General features: G+C 45.5%; 1 protein-coding gene across 2 annotated transcripts in view; it reads right to left on the reverse strand.

Moving 5' to 3' along the window:
* Positions 1-1,408: 1,408 nt before the first annotated feature.
* DCUN1D3 (defective in cullin neddylation 1 domain containing 3) overlaps positions 1,409-21,961 on the reverse strand; it is a 37,408-nt gene continuing 16,855 nt past the window's right edge. For both annotated transcript variants that reach the window (XM_079953990.1, XM_079953991.1), the window contains 3 exons: positions 15,681-15,755; positions 6,671-7,203; positions 1,409-4,669 (listed from right to left, as the gene is read on the reverse strand). In XM_079953990.1, coding sequence (XP_079810116.1) covers positions 4,186-4,669; positions 6,671-7,101 — 915 coding nt within the window. In that variant the 5' untranslated portion in view covers positions 7,102-7,203; positions 15,681-15,755 and the 3' untranslated portion in view covers positions 1,409-4,185. The remainder of the gene's footprint in view (positions 4,670-6,670; positions 7,204-15,680; positions 15,756-21,961) is intronic.

Consider the following 21,961-nt stretch of genomic DNA (forward strand, 5'->3'; position numbering starts at 1 on the left):
AGACATCATTAAATATCAGTATATCGCAATGTTTGGCAGGCGATATATCACAATACTGAAAACCAGATTATCACCCAGCCCCTGTGGCCTTGCTCACATACTGGCAGAAAGAAGGGTAATGAGAACACGTCATATTGCATGGAGCTACTATTTCTTCTGGGAATCGTAGTGCAGTAGATGCACTCGACAGGACAGCGTAATTTGCGAGCGCTCACTAGATAAAGCCAAGGACGGGGAATCTGTGGATCTGCAGATGCTGCGGGCTAGCTTATCTTCCATCCTCTCAGACCATTGGCCCATCTGATCCCTGCTCCTGACTCACACAAGCAAGCAACTCTTAGTTATGGAGAAGAAGATTTGAAGCAATCTGGGCAAATGTTTTTCATTTCTGGGAGCCTGCCCTTATTAGTGCTGGCTACATGGGGTTCTCTCTCTTGCTGGCATTTATCTCAGGAGGCTTAAAGAGCTTAAAGCAGGGGTCAGCAAACTTTTTCAGCAGGGGGCCAGTCCACTGTCCCTCAGACCTTGTGGGGGGCTGGACTATATTTTGGGGGGGAAATAAAAAATGAACGAATTCCTATGCCCCACAAAGAACCCAGAGGTGCATTTTAAATAAAAGCACACGTTCTACTTATGTAAAAACACCAGACAGGCCCCACAAATAACCCAGAGATGCATTTTAAATAAAAGGACACATTCTACTCATGTAAAAACACGCTGATTCGCGGGCCGGATTTAGAAGGCGATTGGGCCGAATCTGGCCCCCAGGCCTTAGTTTGCCTACTCATGGCTTAAAGTGTTGGTGGAAGGTAAATTAGATCATGCAATGGAGCCTCTAGGAAGAAACAGCGGGGGGTAGCACAGGTGGGCAAGGAGAGATTCTCTCACCTCTTAACACTTGTGGCACATTATCTGGAAGCAGGACTTGTTGCCTGACCAGAGGGAGGGATGTTCCAAACCTCCCCCACTCCCAAACCTCTTTAGAACAGGCTGCTGACTAAAATAGGTCTTCCCAGAACCTCTGCAGACAAGAGACTCTCAAAGGCACAGAGTTACTGCCATTCATTATGTGTTTAATAACCAAGGCTTCTTCCAAAAGCCTCTGTGGGCCAAACCTTCAAGCAGGTGGCTAAATACTTTGCAAGGTCAAGCGAGAGGGTTCAGGACCCTCGGGAATGAATTAACACAAGACAGAAGGCAACCCCCCAAAAAAATTTAGGCACACAATTTCCTTTGTAATAAATAAATAATAATAACAATAATAATAATAAAGAGGATATTGAACGGAACACACATGCAGCCTTAACCCTGAAGGATGAACTTCCTTGTCTGGACTCAAGAGCAGGGGCCTGAGGAGTTGGCAGCCACTAAAACCAGCTTTCCCGTAAAAACAGCATTCCTGGTAGCGTTTGCACAATTTTAAAAAGGTGTTTTAATGCAGTCAATATTCATCAACAAACAAATGGGTGTCAATTCCTGCTCCTGACAGGCGAGAGAGGGTGCGAATTTAAAGTATTTTTATTTTATTTTTCTTATCCAGCTCGGGATTGTTGGCAATTTCAGATCTAGAAGAATTTGTCTTGATGGAATTACCAATTGGGAATAATCCAAGTGCGCCCATGTAAACTTCATTAGGAAAGTGGAAAGGGGGGGGATACTAGAGAAAGAAAGGTATGTGTGGCTTTGAAGAGATTATTTTGCATGAAGAGCTGTAGCGGTGAAGGAACTGAGCTAGCCTGCTTCTGCACATTGCATGGTGACAGGGCAACTGCAAAGGGGGGGGGGGTCTTCAATGTCCCTGCCCAACCTACCACACGATCGCCTTTCCCATTCGTCACAAGCTACACACAATGGGATGTATCGGTAGATGGATTACTTTTAAAAATAAAGCTCGAGTGAGTCTGTTACTTGTTAAGCCAGCCTACGTCAACCTGGTGTCCTCTGCATGCTGGACCATAACTCCCACATGGGATTTGTAGTCCTACAAGATCTGGAGGATACCAAGTTGGGGAAAGGGTGCATTAAGTATGTTTAAAAGGGGGGGGGGGAGTAAAACCTACTTTTGCGAGCCTTCAGTGAGTGACTGGATATTTTACATATTTATTTTTTAAAAAAGACAGCCATATGGAGGCGAGGCTCACTTCAGGTGAAAGCCTCAGCAACTATTCCTTTCCCCAGGTTTTAAAAATGTTAGCAATGTTTTTCAAAAATCCAGTTAACAACATAATCTGGCCAGTGTTAAGGAAACTCCCTTTTTTTGGTTACAACAGTTGAAAGCGAGCAAATCATCCCTAATACAGGTGAAATTTAAAAGAAATCCACCCCATAATACGAGGCCTACCGTGTCACTGCTAAATATTATTCCAAAACAGGGTTCCCTCCACTCTGGTTAATTCTGGGCCTTTTCGACAGCAGCAGATGAAACAGAAATCCAAGCTTTTGCTACCTCTGAATTTCTATGGGAGCCAAAGGAACATCTGCCGAACTACCTGGCCAGGCTGCTGCTAATAAAGACACCGGAAGGCCCCAGGAGAAATCGTATTCATCTGGAGCTCATTTCTTAAAGCAGAGAAGAAATGGCCACTACTTTGATTTCAAAACCAAAGGCTTGTTTGTAGTTGCTGTTGTTTTAAAACACACCCTCTTATACAGATAGTTACCAGCCAAACAGGGTTGACACTTTTATCCAAGAGTCAGATATATAAAATTAAAGCAGAGTTTTTATTCAAGTTGTGTGTGTGTGTCTTTTTTTTATTATTTCCTTGGAGGGTAAACATTCGCCGCTTCTCTCTAGGTTCATGTTCCTGAAAGAAGAAGAAGAAGGACCACCTTTGGCTTTTCAGTCAAGCAAAAGCGCTTTTGCACGGCCGTGAAAATACAATCCCTTGGGGGTTTGGGGAGCGGGTGGGCAGAGGAGTGACTACAACCTTATAACCGGGCTAGCAAAGCTCTTACATCCTTTACGCACCGCGAGGGATGGCCAGTTTGCAGCCAGAAAGTGGCAAGGCCTATCATTCACACAAGTAGCCCACATGAGAGGAGAATCCCGTCACTTAATGCTATCGGAAAAGGGCTTGCATTAGCACCATCCCTGCAAGGCTGCCTAGTTTGGGCGTGGGGAACCTTTAGTGCTCCAGATACTGCTAAAATACAGCTCCCATCATGCCTGGCTGTGCTAGAGTTGCAGTTAAACAATATCTAGAGGGCCGAAGGTTCCCCACTCCTGGCTTAGTTTTCACCCCGTTATAGTACATGCTTGGCATCCTGTCGGTCTGAACAGAGCTTATGTGCAAAGCTGCCCCAAATTATGGCAGACTTTTCTTTTTCGTTGGGGGTGTGTGTGTGTGCGGAGAGTGGAAGGCAAGAAGTAAAAAAACAACAACAGCCCTCTCTACCAAACCATGTACTGCTCCCTTTTGCCTCAGAACCAAGGGTTCAAAAAAGGTTATTACTGAATTCTCAGCTGACTGGCAGGTACAGAATACACTTTCAGACAAAAGTAAGCTTTTCTTCTCGCCCATAAAAACCAGGAGCCAAATTAAATGAAGCTAGCCATGCTACAAAAAATGAGGAAACGATGCTGCTTTCATTGGCTTTCAGAATCTTATTTACCTGGGAATTAAATGCATTTGTAGTTAACAGTTAACACTGTTAATTCATCATGGTATGAATCGTAAAATTATCACAACCTTTTTTTTAAAAAAATTCAACAATGTAAACAGCACTACACACAGTATAGACCTGCTCTGAAATATATACACACATATATACACACACATATATATATGTATGTATATTTGCAGAACTTCAATCTGGCACTGTATAATTTAGCGATGTTAATTTAACCTCACAAAAAGTTTTTTTTTTTAAGTTGTGCAACCAACATCAATCTGCAACGTTTTTTGTTTTTGTTTCTTTGAAAAAGAGAAAAAGAAACCATTTAACTTGCAGCCAGGGGGTCTCAAACATTTCAGGGGGCATGGGGGGGAAGAAGAAACGAGAAGAACCCAAAATTCAAAAGAAAGTGCCTAAAATATGGATACAGCATTTTAGAGCCCTTTCAAAAATACAAGGCAGAGAAAGGTGTAAAGTAGAAAAATCTGGAGCGTCTGTAAATTCCAGTCCGGAGCTTATGGGTAATGAAAGGTTAACAGGTTACGGCTGTTTTCGCTGTGTTAAATGGCACTAAGTATGGTGGTCTATACACAGGCTTGCTGTCTGTGAAGCTGCAACGCATTTGGTGTTCTCCTCCTTCTTCCGCCTCTCCATTTCCCATTCCACAAAGGTATCAAAGAGACTGGGCCAGGCCTCATCTTCACTGTAATTGCTGAGGTCCGGCCCAATGACCTGAGTAAAATTTAGGAACATGTTCCACGTGTCCCGGGAGATTCCCTTAATTCCTGAGGGGTTCTCATTCAAGAAGTGTAACCACTGGTCCAATATGGGGGGCTTGTTTTGAGTGAAGACTAGTTTCCAAAGGGCAATGGCTATTTCCCGATGCAGCGACCTCTGCCCCTCCTCGGAGTCCAGGCCAAACTGAAAGGTAAAACGGTAGAGATCCTTGAACTTATCTTCTTGTTTGGCTTCGTTTAAGAGGCTGGGGAACCGGGCACATATCCCATCGATGCTGTCTGCGTTTATTGCTTTGCAGCCTTCAAAGAACTCCGTCCTAGTCAAGGGGAAAAGAAGCCAGTTAGATCACCTCCTTTTCTTCAGCATCACAAGCAAAAACTTCAGGGCTAGTAGTCACAGCGGCTACATGCAACTTCCTGGATCAGGGGTGAAAACCCCCAAACCAGCACTCAGAGGGAGGAGTTGGGGGGGGGGGGGAAATCAAGTGGCAAGCAGGACTGCTTCTGCTGACAAAACGATCGGAAGAGTTTTGCATTCCTCCCTTTGATCCCAATTAATTTGTGTTGGGAAAGGGGGAATCAGAAAATGGTACCGGAAAGAAATGCCAGCTCAAACATTCTGTGAAAACATATGCATCACTGAGCATCATGCTACCCCTGAAGGAATTTAAACCCCCTCAGTCCTGCCTGTTGCACTTATTTCCATTGACACAGAGTTTTACTCCGTATGCGAACATGCAAAGACATGATTTTCTCCCCAACACAATCTGAAGCCCAGTGGATCAGTCCAGCTTATTTATTTATTTGATTCATTTTATGAATCAAAGGACGTTGAATGGCACTGTGGGTTAAACCACAGAGCCTAGGACTTGCTGATCAGAATGTCGGCGGTTCGAATCCCCGCAACGGGGTGAGCTCCCGTTGCTCGGTCCCAGCTCCTGCCAACCTAGCAGTCTGAAAGCACGTCAAAGTGCAAATAGATAATAGGTACCGCTCCAGCGGGAAGGTAAACAGTGTTTCAGTGTGCTGCTCTGGTTCGCCAGAAGCGGCTTAGTCATGCTGGCCACATGGCCTGGAAGCTGTACACCGGCTCCCTCGGCCAATAAAGTGAGATGAGCGCCGCAACCCCAGAGTCGGCCATGACTGGACCTAATGGTCAGGGGTCCCTTTACCTTTACATGAATCACTGCCTTTATAATATATTAAGTTATTTACAGTTATAACATCAGCAATGAAAACAATTCCATACTAAAACACACACACACACACACACACACACACACACACACACACAGAGCGAATTCCCCCCCCACACACACACAATTAAAACACATACATAAGGCTGTTCCCAAAGGTCCACTCAGTCAAGCATCCTGCTTCCCAAAGCAGGCAGCCAGATGACTCCAGGAAGCCCACACACAGAGATAGAAGGCAAACAACCTTCTCCTGCTGTTAACTAATCTTGGCACTTATGCTTATGCACTGAAAGGTGCTTGAAGCACCAAAGATCTGTAGCTCAGTTCACAGACTTACCTGGGTGGTGACAGTCCTCATGGGGTAGGTCAATGGGTGAGCTGCACCCCTCTCCACAATACTTCAGCCCTGTATACCTGAAGGAGCGTCTCTGCCCCCATTGTGCAGCCTGGGCACCAAGGGCCTTCTAGTGGTTCCCTCATTGCAAGAAGTTATAGGGAACCTGGCAGAGAGCCTTCTTGTATTGGCACCCTCCCGCCAGATGTCAAAGATAAACAGACAACTTTCCGTAGGCATCTGAAGGCAGCCCTGTATAGGGAAGCTTTTAATGTCTGATGCTTTGTTGTGTTCTTTTATATTCTGTTGGAAGCCATACTAATACTAATACTAATACTAATACTAATACTAATACTAATACTAATAAACAACCTAACAGGTGAGAGTGGGACTCCACTTGGAGGGACCAGTTGCAAGTCTTCAAAAAGGTGAGAAAAACAACTCATTTGCACATACTTTTTCCCATAAAGAGAAGAATCTGAGAATCATGATTTTTACAGCAGCAGGTTTAAATTTTCAAAAACATTTTTTTGCAATCCAACTATTTATAAAACCTGAAACCGTTACCTGAAGAGGCATCCTCTAATGTATAAAAGAGGGGGTGCCTCTTCTAAAAACGACACAGTGTGCATCACCTAAAAGACATGGGGAGTATGGTTTCTGTTAGAATCATTTTCTCTTATATACAGCTTATGTAGATTCACAATCAATCAGCAAGTTGGCAATCCACTAATATTTATGTAAGTCAGGAAATAGTCCTTGAGCAGGTCACAGCTGCAGGAACTCACCTTGTGAATTTGCACATGGTAGCTGCCTGGAACTTCCATGCCAGGACGAGGACTTTGAATTCGGTTGGGTCGACACAGAGGTCGTTGCAAAAATGCTCCATGCCTTCCTCCAATATGGCATCTTCTCGCTCGTCCTTGTACCTCCTAAATAATTCCTCAGTCCTGTGGAGGGACGATTCCTCCGTGCCAGAAACTGGCTCCTTCTTCGCGTCCCCGGAAGAAGAAGGAGGCTGACTAGACTCTACAGAGGCTTCCATCTTCTTTGTCCCATTGACCAGGATGTCCCCGGAGGATTTCCCACCGACGGTGCAGTGTTCCTCCTTGTGAATCGTGCTCCGCTTGCCGTGAGCCTTGCCGCTCGATTCTCGGTCGCCATTTTTGCTGCCAAGAGTGGAAGAAGGATTCTTGCACTTGGTGACGCACTGGCCCATGGTGTCCCACGCCCAGCGGTTAGAGCGGCCCCCTTGCTATTGCACGCCCACGCCGCTGCTGCTTGGTGGGTCTCAGCATGCCATCATTGACGGTGGAGCAACCTAGGGGGAAGAGGGTGGGGGAATTGTTTAGAACAGGGGTGCCAACATGAATAAAATATTGGGGTGTTTGTGTAAGCCCCGCCCTGCATAATTGATCACATGACGCAGTGCACACACACCATTTGAATGGCAATGCCCATCAATTATTATTTTTTGGAGGGGGGCCTCCTCAAATATTTTATTGAGGGAGTCCCTAGGAGTTGGCTCCTATGGTTCAGAAATAACAATAAAGCAATGAACAGGGTGGTGATACAATGTCTACCGCAATTGACACAAGATCTAAACAACTGAGCCATTCGGAAGGTCAGCGGTTCAAATTCAATTGATGAAGGTGAGCCCCCGTTGCTCTGTCTCAGCTCCTGCCAACCTAGCAGTTCGAAAGCATGCCAGTGCAAGTAGATAAATAGATACCACAGTGGCAGGAAGGTAAACAGCATTTCATTGTGCTCTGGTTTCCATCACAGAGTCCTGTTGCACCAGAAGCGGTTTAGTCATGCTGGCCACATGACCCGGAAAGCTGTCTGTGGACAAACGCCGGCTCCCTCAGCCTGAAAGTGAGATAAGCGCCGCAGCCCCACAGTCACCTTTGACTGGACTTAACCGTCCAGGGGTCCTTTACCTTTGCATGTATGTATCACAGTTGGTGCCACCTTCCAAGCAAGAGAATGGAGGAAATTACCTAACATGCCACTGCCATCTGCAGTTTATAGAAATACTTAAAATGAAAGCAACTAACTTTAAAAAAGGTGTGTTGCCCAATTAATCAAAGATGAACTTATAGTCAGTTGAATATATAGTCAAAATACTTGGAGAAGGATGTTGGGGAGCACTGGAGAGGACAGAACTGGGCTAAACAATCCCATCCAATATATGACCTCATCCTTTGTTCCCGTTTTGGAAGTTCTGGCTAAACTCTTATGTCATCCACAGCCTCAAGATTGAAGTCTCTGAAGGATTCTTGTGCACCCTCCCAGTTGCGCAATGCAGCCTTGCAGAAGTGCAAAATGTGTTTGGCCGGGCTTGCCCCGACAGCACAGGAAGTGGCTGTTTCTGGGGCAGTACTTTGCATGTGATCCCTGCTGAAGCTCTCAAGGCAAGGATTCTGGTGTAGCCTGCAAATTGAAGACAACCTAGTGAAGCCTAGTGGCTAGGTTACTGAGCGATGGATGGGGAAATAGTTAGCTCGGATCTTTCCTCTGCCATGAACTCATCTGGTGATTTTTAGTCGAAGACCCTTTTCCCCCAACCTATTTTTATAAGGCCATTATAGGGTTGCAATCAGATCGTATATGCAAAGAAGTCTAGAAATCAGAGTTGTCACAAGTAGCCAGCTGTTGATGGAATCAATGAAAACAAAAATATTCTCCAGGTGTTTTGGGCAACTGGCTGATGGCACATCATCTGGAGGGCACCAGGGATGGCAAATCCTGGCCTACTCTGGTACAAGATCTCAGGGAAATAATATCACTGCACAAGGCCCTTACTAATCAGCTTAGGTCCAGGATATTGCAAGGACTACCTGATCCTTTATATTGCCACCTGATCACCAAAATATTTGAAGGGAGTCTCCATTGGTGATCAGCCATGGCTCAGAGGCGCGTCTCGTGATTTACCAGAAGCCATGCATTCAGTGCATGTGATCCCAAGCCAGTGGAACTCCCTCCCAGCTGAGATCAGGTAGGCACGTCCGCTTTGCTGAACCTGCATGGTTTATGGCTAGGCGCAGTGCTAAGAAATGCTAATGACTAAGAGGTATAGAAATGGCTTAAATTAAATAATTAAATTAGCAACTTCCTGCCAACCGCTGCTTTTAATGAGAGATGCCAGGGATTGAACATGGGACCCCTGACCTATGGTCTTTTCCCCAAGTGATGCCGAACGTCCCCCCGCAGCCCTGAGAGGGCTTGTCTAGGACCCTGGACCCATTAAGACTGGCACTGTTGCTTTATCGCAGCCCTTTTAAACAGCATGCTTCTGCAATGCTGTGATCAAGGTTGTTGGTTCGCAAATTCTATGTGATTCTGCTTGCCTCTCAAGGAGGCAGGATGGGTAGCATGAGAAACATCATGCCCGTGCAATAAAAACTGCTTACACAAACACCCCTTGTGCTAGCTCAATATGCTTCAAATCTGCCAGGAAAAACACACACACACGTGGATTCAGCACAGTCTCCACATTTATTGTGGGCGTACCTAAATGACCCCCCACCGCCCCAGGTCTCTCCGTTTGGAAGCACCCTTTAAACTGTGTGACGCCACATTTCCTCACCTCTGCACCTAGAAAGCAGCTGTGGCTTCTCCCAGTGGCCGACTGGCAAGAGGTAATCAAAGGAAATTCCTAAAATTCTTACTGTAACACAGGGTTACAAAGAGGTCGATTCATGCGCTGAATTTGCCGAGACAGATGACTCTGACCCAGAATCTTTTTCAGGAAGCTATTTAAAAACCATAAATGCATTTTAATAGCTAAGCATCCAAGGAGCTTTACGATACCCACAGTTTGCATCGAGCTACTGCCAAGTTTGGATTCCTGGCTCCATTTGCTGCACTTTCTCTTCTACCAGTCTCCAAAATTTGGATTTTACAGTGGAAATCTAAAGGCCCGCATCCTCCCCACCAAAAAACCCCGTGCTGGAGCAATGTGCCTGGGGAAAGGGGGGGGGGAATAGAGTATAAGAAGTGATATTGCAGCAATATAAAAAGGCTATGATGGCGACAGAACGACTTGCCTTCTGTGGGATAAATCAGAGGGACTGCATGTTGCCCACCCTGATCCAGTCCCATAAAAAGTGCTAAGTTATCATTAAAAAGGACATGGAGTATTGAGGCTGGCTGAGATTGCAGATGGTTCTAATCATGGCTCAAAGCTAGACTAAACTGTGTTCTGTGCAGAGCTGTCTTTAAGGGCTCTTGGAAGCACAGCAGCCCGCCTCATAGGGACGTTGTGCCAGTGGGCCAGATAATGCACATCGCTGCTCTCTTCCAACTGGAGTGAGTGCTCAAACCTGGTTTTATCTTGGAGGCTGCCAGCTCCTCTACACTATCTTTACAAAACTTTCAGCTCTGCCAGGGCAGCCTCCCTGGCACACTCCATGAATACGGCAAATTTATGTAACAAGAGAATGCAAAAGGTATCTGCCTTTCCAGGGGCAGATATGCTAACGATGCAAGTTTTTATCATAAAAAGGGCAGCAAATACTTTCAGGTTTAAGCAGACCTCTGATGAGTATGGTTTTTAAAGGCAAGCACTCATAAATCATCCATACTTTATGGGGAGAGATGGGTGGATTTTGAGGAAAGGAATTTGGAAGCGATGTTTCACTGAACAACATTGAGCACAATGCTGGTTTAACATTGTTATAATCTGGCTTTGAGGGTGCTCAGACCTCCTGAGTCTGTACGGATATATTTTTCATTTGAAAAAGAATTTTTGAGGTAGGTTTCTCAGGGAAATGTACTTGCCAGCCAATTCCAAGCATTTCCCCGCTTGGTTCAGTTCATTAAAGGGAAATCAATACTTTCAACAGTACTTTCAAAATCGAACGTTTGCTGCTCTTAGAAAAGCTTTCACGGTCCTTCATTTCCAAACAATGCCTTCAGCCTATTTGGAGGGAAAGTATAAAAGGATTCCCCATGCACAGCGGATGTGTGTTTGTGGTACCCGGTCAGTAATCACACAGTCCAAAGTTGGCATTAATGATATCCCACCCTTCAAAAAGGTATTCCAGGAGCAGTTGAAGATGTTTCCACTTCCATCTTGCTTTAAAACATTTAACATTGTTAGTCACCATAATAAACATAACATTTTACTGATTAACTGCATTCTTCTGAGATCCAGAGAAAACTTGTCTGAAGTTTGATGCTGCTTGATGTGTTCAAGATTCCCCTCTCTAGATATAGATACACACACTCCACACTTTGTTTGGAACAGAGCTTTCCAAACTGTGTGTCGCGACATGGTAGTTGGTTGGCTGCAATGTGTAGGTGTGTCGCATGAAGGCTCCCCGCACTCTTTCCAGGGCTGGAAAGGGGTTAGTTTAGCCTCTGGTTTGCTAGTAAAACTGAATTACGCGAAATGATGCATGTCCAAAACACGTGCCACAAACATGTAAAGTTTGGAAAGCTCTGTATTAGAACTTTCAGGTGTTCAGAGCAATCTAGTTTGCATCCTTATAACATTTTTATCCATAGCTCAGCCTTAGTTAGCTGTTCTATGAAAGTAACATATAATGACTGGCAACAGGGACCAGCACTGTTATTCAGCGGCAGTGTATCTCAGTCTCTGGATGGTGGTGGCTGTTTTTTAAATCTCAGTCTCTTCTAAATTTATGCTGCCTCCTTTCCAACTCAGCCCTGACCACCTGTTGAGAAGAGGCCCTCAAACTCGCCAACCTGGCCCAAGGTTCAGTCCCAGAGGAGGAAACATCCTTGCATATAGCTGCCTGCTGTTGCAGCACATGTGAAAAAATCAGCAGACAGTGGCTGTAATTCGAGAAGGCCTAGGATGAAGATACCAGACCCACTGCCTCCCTTATGCACCTCTGTGATGCATGATCAGATCAGCATCTGAGGCCCTGCTCCATGTCCCTCCATCTTCTGAAATTCAACAGGTGGTATGAGAGACGGGGCCTTCTTGGCTGTGGCATCCTTCTTGCAGAATGCCATTCCTAGAGAGGCCCACCTAGAGAGGCCCCATCATGGTGTAGCCCTTCCACACCACACGTTGAAGACCTGCCTCCATAAGAGGGCTTTTAAAGATCAGGAAACTGGGACTGTTGGTGAATCAATAATGGTTGCTAAGGGTTGTTGTTTTGTGGTTTGAAAATGTCAGTAGTGCATCTGCTTCAAACGTCTTCTGCTCACTGCCTGAAATCTCTTTTCTGATAGAAAGGCAGAATCAAGACAACACAAATCCCACAGTGGCAGCAGAAAGGGAGTAGAACAAGACACCTCTGTTCTGGCTTTTAAAAAAGCCATACACACAGGGAAGCACCATTAGAACAAAGCAGTGGCTCTTCCCACAATAGGATGGGATGAGGAGGTCAGTGGGAGGTGGGATGGTTATGAAGAGCCTATTTTAGATGCATGACACGTTATCCTTAGATGGCAGAATTGTGTGTGTATATGCACAGACACACACACACAAGAAGGAGAGAGAAATGATGCCAGAAGGCCCCAGCAATGCAAGAATTAGGTGTGTCCCATTACTATGCAGAGCATGAATGCAAACAAGAGCCAGTCAAGAGAGTTGGAAAGATGAAATCCGAGTGGATGTGATCTACTCCCAGCTAGCGATGAACTGGCAAAGGAAGATGAGCAGTATGCATCAGTATGCTTCAAGATGGACAATTACTTCTTATTATTATCATCTCTTAAGTTGCTGTACCAAGCCAGCCATTCCTTGTCTCTATCGAGCCCTGAATCCAACAGCATCAAATCTGCAACCAATTCACACCAGAGGCAAGCTGGGAAATATTTCTTGGCTGAAGAAGGATAGACTTTCAAAGTCTGCTCCAGAATGTTCAGGGCTCCCCCACAGTGGCTTCCTAGCAGGTAATCTGCAGGACAGCACCCAAATGACTTCACGTGACTGAAGCCTAAACTTGTGTCTTACTTGCAAATGCAAATTCAGACAACTTCTCTCATGGCAGGACATATGGGGCAGGAGGGAAAAGGGCAATTGCCTAGCCCATTGGTCTTCCAGTCAGAGCTCACTACGGGTCACAGCCTGACCCAAGGTGGATTGCAACAGGAGTACTGTACTACCAACATGCAAATATATGACAAAAGGTTAGGAAATGGGTTCCTATATGCACGTTTGGATTAAAAGTGGGTACTGGGTCTGAAAAGTTGAAGACTACTAACCCTACGAACCTGACCAAATGCAAGAAGGAAGCAGATACCGATTACAATTAAATGTTACTCATGCACAAAAAAACATTTCTACACTTATGCTCATGGAAGCTTTGCTGTCCCTTATGGACTGAACTAAAAAGAACCTAGGGCTATATCCAATTCTGTTAGAATAGACCCAGTGAAATTAATGGACCTTCATTAGTCATGCCCATTTATTTCAACCTGCCTATTCTAAGTAGGACAAGCATATTGCACTTTTAATTTTTATAGGCAGAGTAGAGAACCACAATTTGTTGGAATAGATTTTCAGTAGGGAAGAACAAGAGGCTAAGGGAGACTTGCCCAAGGCCATAAAATGAGTTCAGAGAGAGAGAGCGCATTTGCTTCTGACACCCACATGAAGTTTGCTGTTTGAACAGCAAAGGCTCCTGCAAAACAGGTTACAGGATATTCTTCACCCTCCAGCTCTCTATAGGGCCAGCCCAAGGGTGCCTGCCAGCCAGATTACCAAAGTTCAACTGGAAACAGGAATTGCCCATTGAATTTCATTAAGACTGTCCACACTTTGGGCGAGGCATAAACCCTAGGTTCTCAGCTTTAAATCTAATGTACTGTTTTACTCGGTTAGAACAGAACTCATTTATGCAGAGGAAAACTGCCAAACAACACATTCAAAAAACCATCATTGACATAGAATCATTGAGTTGGAAGGGACCCAAGGGTCATCTAGTCCAACCCCCTGAAAGGCAGGAATCTCAGCTAAAGCATCCATGACAGATGGTCATCCAACCTCTGCTTTAAAAGCTCCAACGAAGGAGAGAGTCCACAACCCTCCAAGGGAGTCAAGGCTCAGATTAATTTTACGGGATCATATTTTTACCCAGATCCCTTGAAAAAGCTAAGTGTGAGGGCTTTCCCTCTCTATATGTAGGGTGATGGTGATTAGCAGAGGGGGCGTGTGACCAGAGGGGATGGCACCCATCACACTCATTCAAAAACCCAATGTGCGTACAGACCTATAAAAAGTTGGTGAAGGGAAAACGCACAAAGTCACATACGTTTGGGGGATGGGGAAGAGAGATGAGGGATTGAGGAGGGTGAAACTTATTTTAATCCTTTAGCATTGTGTGTCATTAAACCCACAAACTAACCAGAAGCTCTGTGCAGATTTGCATAAAGCTCATTTCAAAGTAAGTGTTTATTGCTTGTGGCCACAGGCAACTGCACAACAACAGTAAGATTAATTACATAGGCTCCGCCCCCCCCTTCCTCTCTCATAACACTGGAACTCGAGGACATCCAATAAAGCTGAATTCAGGGAAGGCAAGAGGAAGTACTTCTTCACAGGGTGCAAAGCTAAACTATGGAATAAGTTCTCACAAGAGATAGAGATGGCCAGCTTGCATGGCTTCAGATCTGCCTTTAGCTGCAATTCTGAAGTGACCCTGCAGTGAACCCAAATACCAGGAGAATGCAAGGGGCACAATTCCATCACTGTCCAGGTTTCAAAAGGTGCTTCCATTTTCTGACACACACTTGGCTTTCTGCTTAAGTCTGATAGTCTGATTATAGCTCCACCTCCTTAAGAGGTCAATCAATCCTCTTAAAATCATCGCCACCGCCACCACCACCATCATCATCAGTTTTAATCAAGACTCCAGCTCCCCTGGTTGAAGGAATCAAACAATAGTAAGCTTACATTTGACTCTGCACAAGTTGGAGCCACAGCTCTCCCCCCACTCCCCGTCTGTGCACTCCTAGATGAACTCCTAGTTGCAGGAAGCTAGACAGACAACCAAGGAGAGTTTGGCTGCTGTGCTGTCCCCCCTTTGCATCCAAACACTTTCTTAAAATTCACAACTGAAAATACGATTGTAAGAGACAAAAGATTATGTCTATGAAAAGCAGTAGGGACCACAGCTTAGTGGTAGAATACATGCTTTTGCAAAAAGGCTTGATCTTGGTTACCCCAGTTAAAGGATCTCAGCAGCAGGTGCTGGGAAAGATCACTGGCCAGGACCCTGGAGAGCTACTGCCAGGCAGAACAGATAATTCAGAGCTAGATTGTCCAATAGTTTTGTGGATCATTCCTGTTCCCTTTCTTATAAATCAGGAGAGTGATACTCATTTTCCATCCAGCAGGCATTTGGCCTGTGTTGTTTATGGAGGTAAATAAGCCAGCTGGGATAGAATTATACAACCACAGATCATAGAATCGGAAAGTTGAAAGGCAGCTTCCAATATACCACATTTATTCAAGTCTAATGAGCACCTTTTTTTTTGCCAAATTATGCTGCAAAAAAATTGGGTGCGCATTAGATGGCGCATTAGACTCGAGTAAATAAGCATCTCGGCGTCAGATCCCACTAGCCAGCAGTGAGGTGCGGGCTCCACCCTACCTGTCCAATGAGGGGTGTGTGGCTGTGCGCCCCTCAATGGATGAGCGCCCCCTCACTGCTGGCTCACACCACCCTCTAGACACAAACAGCCCTCCAAAGACATCAGCTATAATGTTGGCTTGCCAAAAGAGGGGCTGTCTTTTGCTAATGGCAGAGTGGTCCAGACTGTCTGAGAAGCACACTTGTCTGGTCTACGAGAGAGCAACCATAACAGAGGACTTACATGCTATCCTCAGAGGAGCAGGAAGGCATTGCAGCAATGAGTCCGACCCACGCATCAGGGTCTCTCCATGGAACACTGTGAAAAACAGGGACATGGTTTAGAAATCTTGAAAGAAGGAAATTTCAATGGCTGCGGCACATACAAAGCTCAAGTCACCACCACAAAGCAAAATTCAAAGGTGGCAGCTTCATTTATGTGGCCACTGCTCATTGCTGATGGGTTAATTCATACCAGGGCATGCATGAAGGCTAGCTGCTTCCAAGTACACAGACACCAAGTTGCATAAAGCATTTTGGCCAAGATGTCATGCACAGAGGATTAGCAATTAGCATACCAATTAACATCTGATGCATTTAGGGAAGGGGGGAGGACATCTGTAGCTCTGCAGATGTTTCTGGACTGCCACTGTCATCATTGTTGACCACTGGCTATGCTGCCTGGGACTGATGGAAGCTACAGTCCAGCAGTATCTGTAGAGCTGTGGTTTCCCTCCCCTGATTCAGAGTATATAAACAAGGATTTACATAAGCAATGGGGAACCAGTCTCCATGCAGAGATGGGACCCGGGTGCATTCAGAAGGTGTGTCTCCAACAGTCTCAAATCCATGAACGAGAATGCAAGTTGACTCAGGGCAAAAGTACACTGCAATGCATTTAATCAGTTTTATGTCTTGTTTAAGGGATTGAAGAGGGTCCTGAGAAGTCTGTTATCGATGCAGACACTTTCACTTCTACCTGTGAACATTTCAAGTTCACAGAGGCAGGAGAAGGTCTCAGTTGTATGCATAGGAATGAATCTCTAAAGGGTTTTTAGGTTGGCTGCAGGGTACCTTAGCCAATACTTTCCTCTGGGTGCCCCAACACCAGAGGTGAGGTAAGTTACAGTAAGAGAAGGGAGCCTTTTTTCAATGTGGCACCCAATCAGTGGCATTCACTCTCCAGTTTTCTTTTAAGCCATGGTATTATTCTAAAAAAGACTGACATTATGAGCCATCAAGCCTTAGAATTGGAACTTTTCCTGAAAGTTCCCACAGTTTGGGGCACTAGTATGTGTGTTCCTCACACATATCGTGGAGCACTATTTAGGAAACCTGGATCTAAGGGCATCTATTATATTGTTTCTTCATATTGTAAATTGCCACAGAATCTAGTGATGAAGAATGGTATATCAATATATAAGATGCAATTCCTATATTCAGGGTTCTTCCCTAGCAGGAATTCAGTTCTGGCACCTATGTGTGCCATTGCCATTATACGAGAACAAGGGAGACATTCATGGTGAGCTCCAGAACCTCTTTTTCTCAAAAAACAGCACTGCCTATAATACTTTTTTTTTGGGGGGGGACATGGGTGGCACTGTGGTCTAAACCACTGAGCCTCTTGGGCTTGCTGATCAGAAGGTTGGCGGTTCGAATCCCCACGACGGGGTGAGCTCCCGTTGCTCGGTCCCTGCTCCTGCCAACCTAGCAGTTCAAAAGCAAACCAAAAATGCAAGTAGATAAATAGGTACCGCTCCAGCGGGAAGGTAAACGGCGTTTCCGTGCGCTGCTCTGGTTTCGCCAGAAGCGGCTCAGTCATGCTGGCCACATGACCCAGAAAAACTGCGGACAAACGCCGGCTCCCTCGGCCAGTAAAGCGAGATGTGTGCTGCAACTCCAGAGTCGTCTGCGACTTAACTGGACTTAACTGCCGGGGTCCTTTACCATTTTTATAATGCTTTTTTAGTGCATTCAAGTCACCTCCTTTTGGCTTCCAGCAATCACACTTGCATGGTGAATGTCTGCTTTTCATCAGCGAGCTTAGAGTGAGCTCTTCCTTACAGTACTGACTGCCCAACATGGTGAGAGATAGCTCTGCTTTACAAGGCCAACATGGCAAAAAATATTTGGCAACTCACTTTTCACTCCCATCAAGTTATGCATGAAAGCCTCCATGTCTGCTTGGCCAGAGACTGCAGCCCATTGCCACTTCAGTTCTGGAAAGCAGAAGGCTCCACAGACAAACCCAGCTTTCTCACAGATTTGAGCAGACCTCTTTTGTATGCCAAAGAAGGACAAAGTGATGTTCTCTTCCCCACCTAGGCTGGCCTGCAAACACGCGGCAGCAAACCCAGGTGCCAAGCAATTGGAACATCTGTTGCAACAGACAACAGTGAACTCTCTCTTACTATTTTGGGTTCAGTTGTGTTGCAAATTGTTCTGTAATCGGGTTGCATGGTAGCCCTGACAACATTTGTCCATTAATAGCTGCCGACTGGAGGGGTGGCGGGGAAAGAAGTCGACATTTCCAAAAATATTTTTAGAGGGCGATATTTTTGGAGAGAGAGGTGCTTTTTCTGGGCTGGGTGCTTAGAGGGGGGAAAAGACACACTTTTAAACAGACCAAGACAAAAACAACCCTGCAGAACACACTTTATTAAAGGTGACTAGCTAGTTACAAGCCTAACATCAGCGATGAGCAGCATTACACAGGAAGAGCAGTCTGGTACAGAGTCAGGGCATTGTTCCACTGAGCTCAGAGCTTGCCTACATTGACTGGCAGCTCTCCAGGGTTGCAGACAAGGGTTCCCAGGCCTATTTAAAGATGCTGCGGGTTTAACCAGGAGTATTTGCATGCATAATATTCACTGAGCTGCAGCCTGTCCCTGAGAGCTTCCTTATCACCAGGACCAGCCAACCTTGTTGCCAAACTCTGTTTTTCATCTCTTGCCTCTCTCTTGTCACACCTCTCATTTCCTTTAAATCCTTACTCAATGCCCACATTTCCTGACACACCTTTGGCACGACTACAGAGTCCTCTGGACACTGCAGTAGCCAAGTGAAAGCATACATAAATGAAAGCCATACATGCTCTTCCCCTATCTGTTGCCATTTCTCTAAGAGCTCTAGCTCAACGGTAGAGCATTTGCCTTGCACACAGAAGCTGCCAGGTTCAATCCCCGACATCCCCAGGTAGTGGTTCCTGCCTGAAACCCTGGAGAGCCACGGCCAGTCAGAGCAGACAATACTGAGCTGGACAGACCAACGGTCTGATTTGGTATAAGGCAGCTTCCTATGTCTCCATTCCTTGGCTGTCTGTGCCAAATTTTAGATTGCAAAATACTTGGGGAAGGGATTGTGTCTTATATTCTAAAGCAGCCTTTGTCCAACTTGGTGACCTCCAGATATTGTGGACTTCCAACTTCCACAAAGGATGGAGCTCATGGGAGTTGTTTCCCTTCTATATTCATTTCTCTTTTGCTGTAGTGTCTGGGCTACATTAGAGAGGAGAAAACTAAAGTAGAATCCCATGCTAGAAAGTGAAGGATGAAGTGACAATCATAGAATTGTAGAGTTGGAAGAGACCCTAAGGGCTCATCTAGTCCAGGCATGTCCAAAGTCTGTCTTGGGGGCCTAATCCGGCCCGTCGGTCGGTTTAATCCGGCCCCTGTGGCAGTTTATTTCCTGGGGTAAAATCCTAAAGAAAACCTCAACAACTTTGGTCGGCCCCCACGGCCCTTCATTTCATCAAATTTGGCCCTCTTTGAAAAAGGTTTGGACACCACTGATTCTAGTCCCATCCCCTGCAATGCAGCAGTCTCAGCTAAAGCATCCATCACAGATGGCCATCCAACCTCTGCTTAAAAACCTCCAAGGAAGGAGAGTCCACCACCTCTCATGGGAGTCTGTTCCACTGCTGAACAGCTCTTACTGTCAGAAAGTTTTCCCAAATGTTTAGGCAGAATCTCCTTTCTGACGACTTGAAGCCATTGGTTTGAGTCCTACCCTCCAGAGCAGGAGAAAACAAGCATGCTCCCTCCTCCATGTGACAGCCCTTGAGATATTTGATATCTCCTCTCAGTCTCCTCTTTTCTAGGCTAAACATACCCCGCTCCTTCAAATGCTCCTCATAAGGCTTAGTTTCCAGACCTTTGATCATCTTGGTGGCCCTCGTCTGCAACATTCCAGCTTGTCAACATCCTTCTTAAATTGTGGTGCCCAGAATTGGACACAGTATTCCAAGTGTGGTCTGACCAAGGCAGAATAGAGTGGAACTATTACTTCCCTCTGAATGACCTCTGAGAACTCGCATTCAGACTTCCAAATCAAAACAGACCTCAGAGAGAAGTTTGAACTTCTATATAATTTTATTTTTATGCTGCCTTTCCATAGTTAAAAGCCCCTAAACTTCCCATGATAGCTGTCTACACTTCCTTGGGGAAGCCTAACTCACTTCTGACAGCTGCAGCTCTGGATAGATCCTGTAAAACCATCAGCTACAACAGGCTGCCATCTTCTAACATTACTGTATTTTTCTTGTTGGAAGTGGGAGAAAACATTGTTTGAATCTTAACCAAATAGTGACTTGTGTGGCCTTTCTAATGAATTAACTTTCTAAAGAGAGATTCTTACATCCAGATAACATCACCATGTTATATGAATAACATTTTAGGTTCATAATCATCTAGTTATATATGTACATAGATAGATAAAAGTTATGTATCCTAATTAAAAAAAATCAATAACAATGATAAATAAATAAATTGGGAGGCTGTGTGGAATAGAGGGGAGAAAGTGGAGCAATTCCACTGAACCTCTTCCATCTAAAAAAGGGATGGGGACTCTCAGGCCTGGGAGCCAGATACATCACTCCAGGTATCACTGTCTGCAAACCATGCAACCTCCCAAGCCACATCCCTCCCCAGCCTTGCTTTGCACGCTCCTCACATGTGTTTGCCTGGCTAGAATGTGTCCCTGAACTCTGATGAACTCCTTGCTTGTGAGGATGGAGGATAGAAAGGACCTTGTGAGTGTGAAGAAACTTAAAAGGTAAAGATAAAGGGACCCCTGACCATTAAGTCCAGTTGTGACCAACTCTGGGGTTGCGGTGCTCACCTCACTTTACAGGCCGAGGGAGCCAGCGTACAGCTTCCAGGTCATGTGGCCAGCATGACTAAGCCACTTCTGGCGAACCAGAGCAGTGCACGGAAACACCGTTTACCTTCCCGCCCTAGTGGTACCTATTGATCTACTTGCACTTTGATGTGCTTTCGAACTGCTAGGTTGGCAGGAGCAGGGACTGAGCAACAGGAGCTCACCCCGTCGCGGGGATTCAAATCACCAATCTTCTGATCGGCAAGTCCTAGGTTCTGTGGTTTAACCCACAGCGCCACCCGCATCCCGTGAAGAAACTTAGCCTGCTGTATAAAGGTGATATTCACATTTACTGTTCTTTCTGCGTTGGCCACAGGCCCTGCCCACGACTTCCACAGAGCTCCTGTGAGGTTTCCCAGAAAGGAAAGTGGCCCCTGGGTTGAATCAGCTCCCCACCTTTACACCAGCTCAGTCGGCAGAGCACGAGACTCTCAATCTGAAGGCAAAAAGTTTTGTGCATTGCAGGGGTTGGACTAGAGAACCCTTGTGGTCCCTTCCAACCCTATGATTCTGTGCACCAAGGTGACATCTCAAAATGCAGCGCCTTGAGGCTTCCATGAGCTGGAGGAGAAATTCCACAAGGAAGCTCAGTTCCTTTAAGAGAGAAAAGAGGTCCGCCCAACCGCCTTAGAAAATGAGGAAGTGTAACTAGACGAAAGCCTCACCCACTTTACCCAAATTGTAACTGCGATTTTGGAGGGAAACCACCAGTTCCCCTTTTGTTCCTAACCAAGAGTGGTGTTTTTAAATTATTATTTTAAGAGCTGCTCTGCAAATCTAGATGCAACCAATGTAGGAATCTTTCATAAACCTTCTGCAGTGTGAGATGAATCTTCATGTTCAAAACAAAGCAGCCAGTCACTACTGGGAAGTGAAGTAGCAGCAGCAGCTAGGCTCACAAAACCAATTCTGTCCTACTCCGGTCCTGCTTTTGCTATCAGCCAGCAACGTGTCATGTGCGTCCCATGCTGGAACATCCCCAAATTGCAACATCATTCATATGATTGCAAGAGCTTGATGGGAGTTCATTCTTCTAACACCTTTTCAAGGACTCCACCGGAATCAAACATCTTAAGGAACTGCCATGAAAAGAGGATCACCCGACAGCTCAACTGAAAGTCAGGTTCCTCTCCAGGCAAATGTCATCCCTAGCTAGCAGGACCAGTGGTCAGGGATGATGGGAACTGTAGTCCAAAAACAGCTGGAGGCCCCAATTTGGGAAAGCGTGCTCTAGTCTAATATTCTGCTAGTTCATCTGTCAGTCCTATGAACACCAAGCATCAGAAACAAAGCACCAGAACAAGGTAAGCCAGCCTTGTAAATAAGGTACTGGTAACAACTCCAGAACCTGAGACTGGTTGTGGGAGT

Source organism: Podarcis cretensis, assembly GCF_951804945.1.
Source record: "Podarcis cretensis genome assembly, chromosome: 14".
NCBI classification, from domain to species: Eukaryota; Metazoa; Chordata; class Lepidosauria; order Squamata; family Lacertidae; genus Podarcis; species Podarcis cretensis.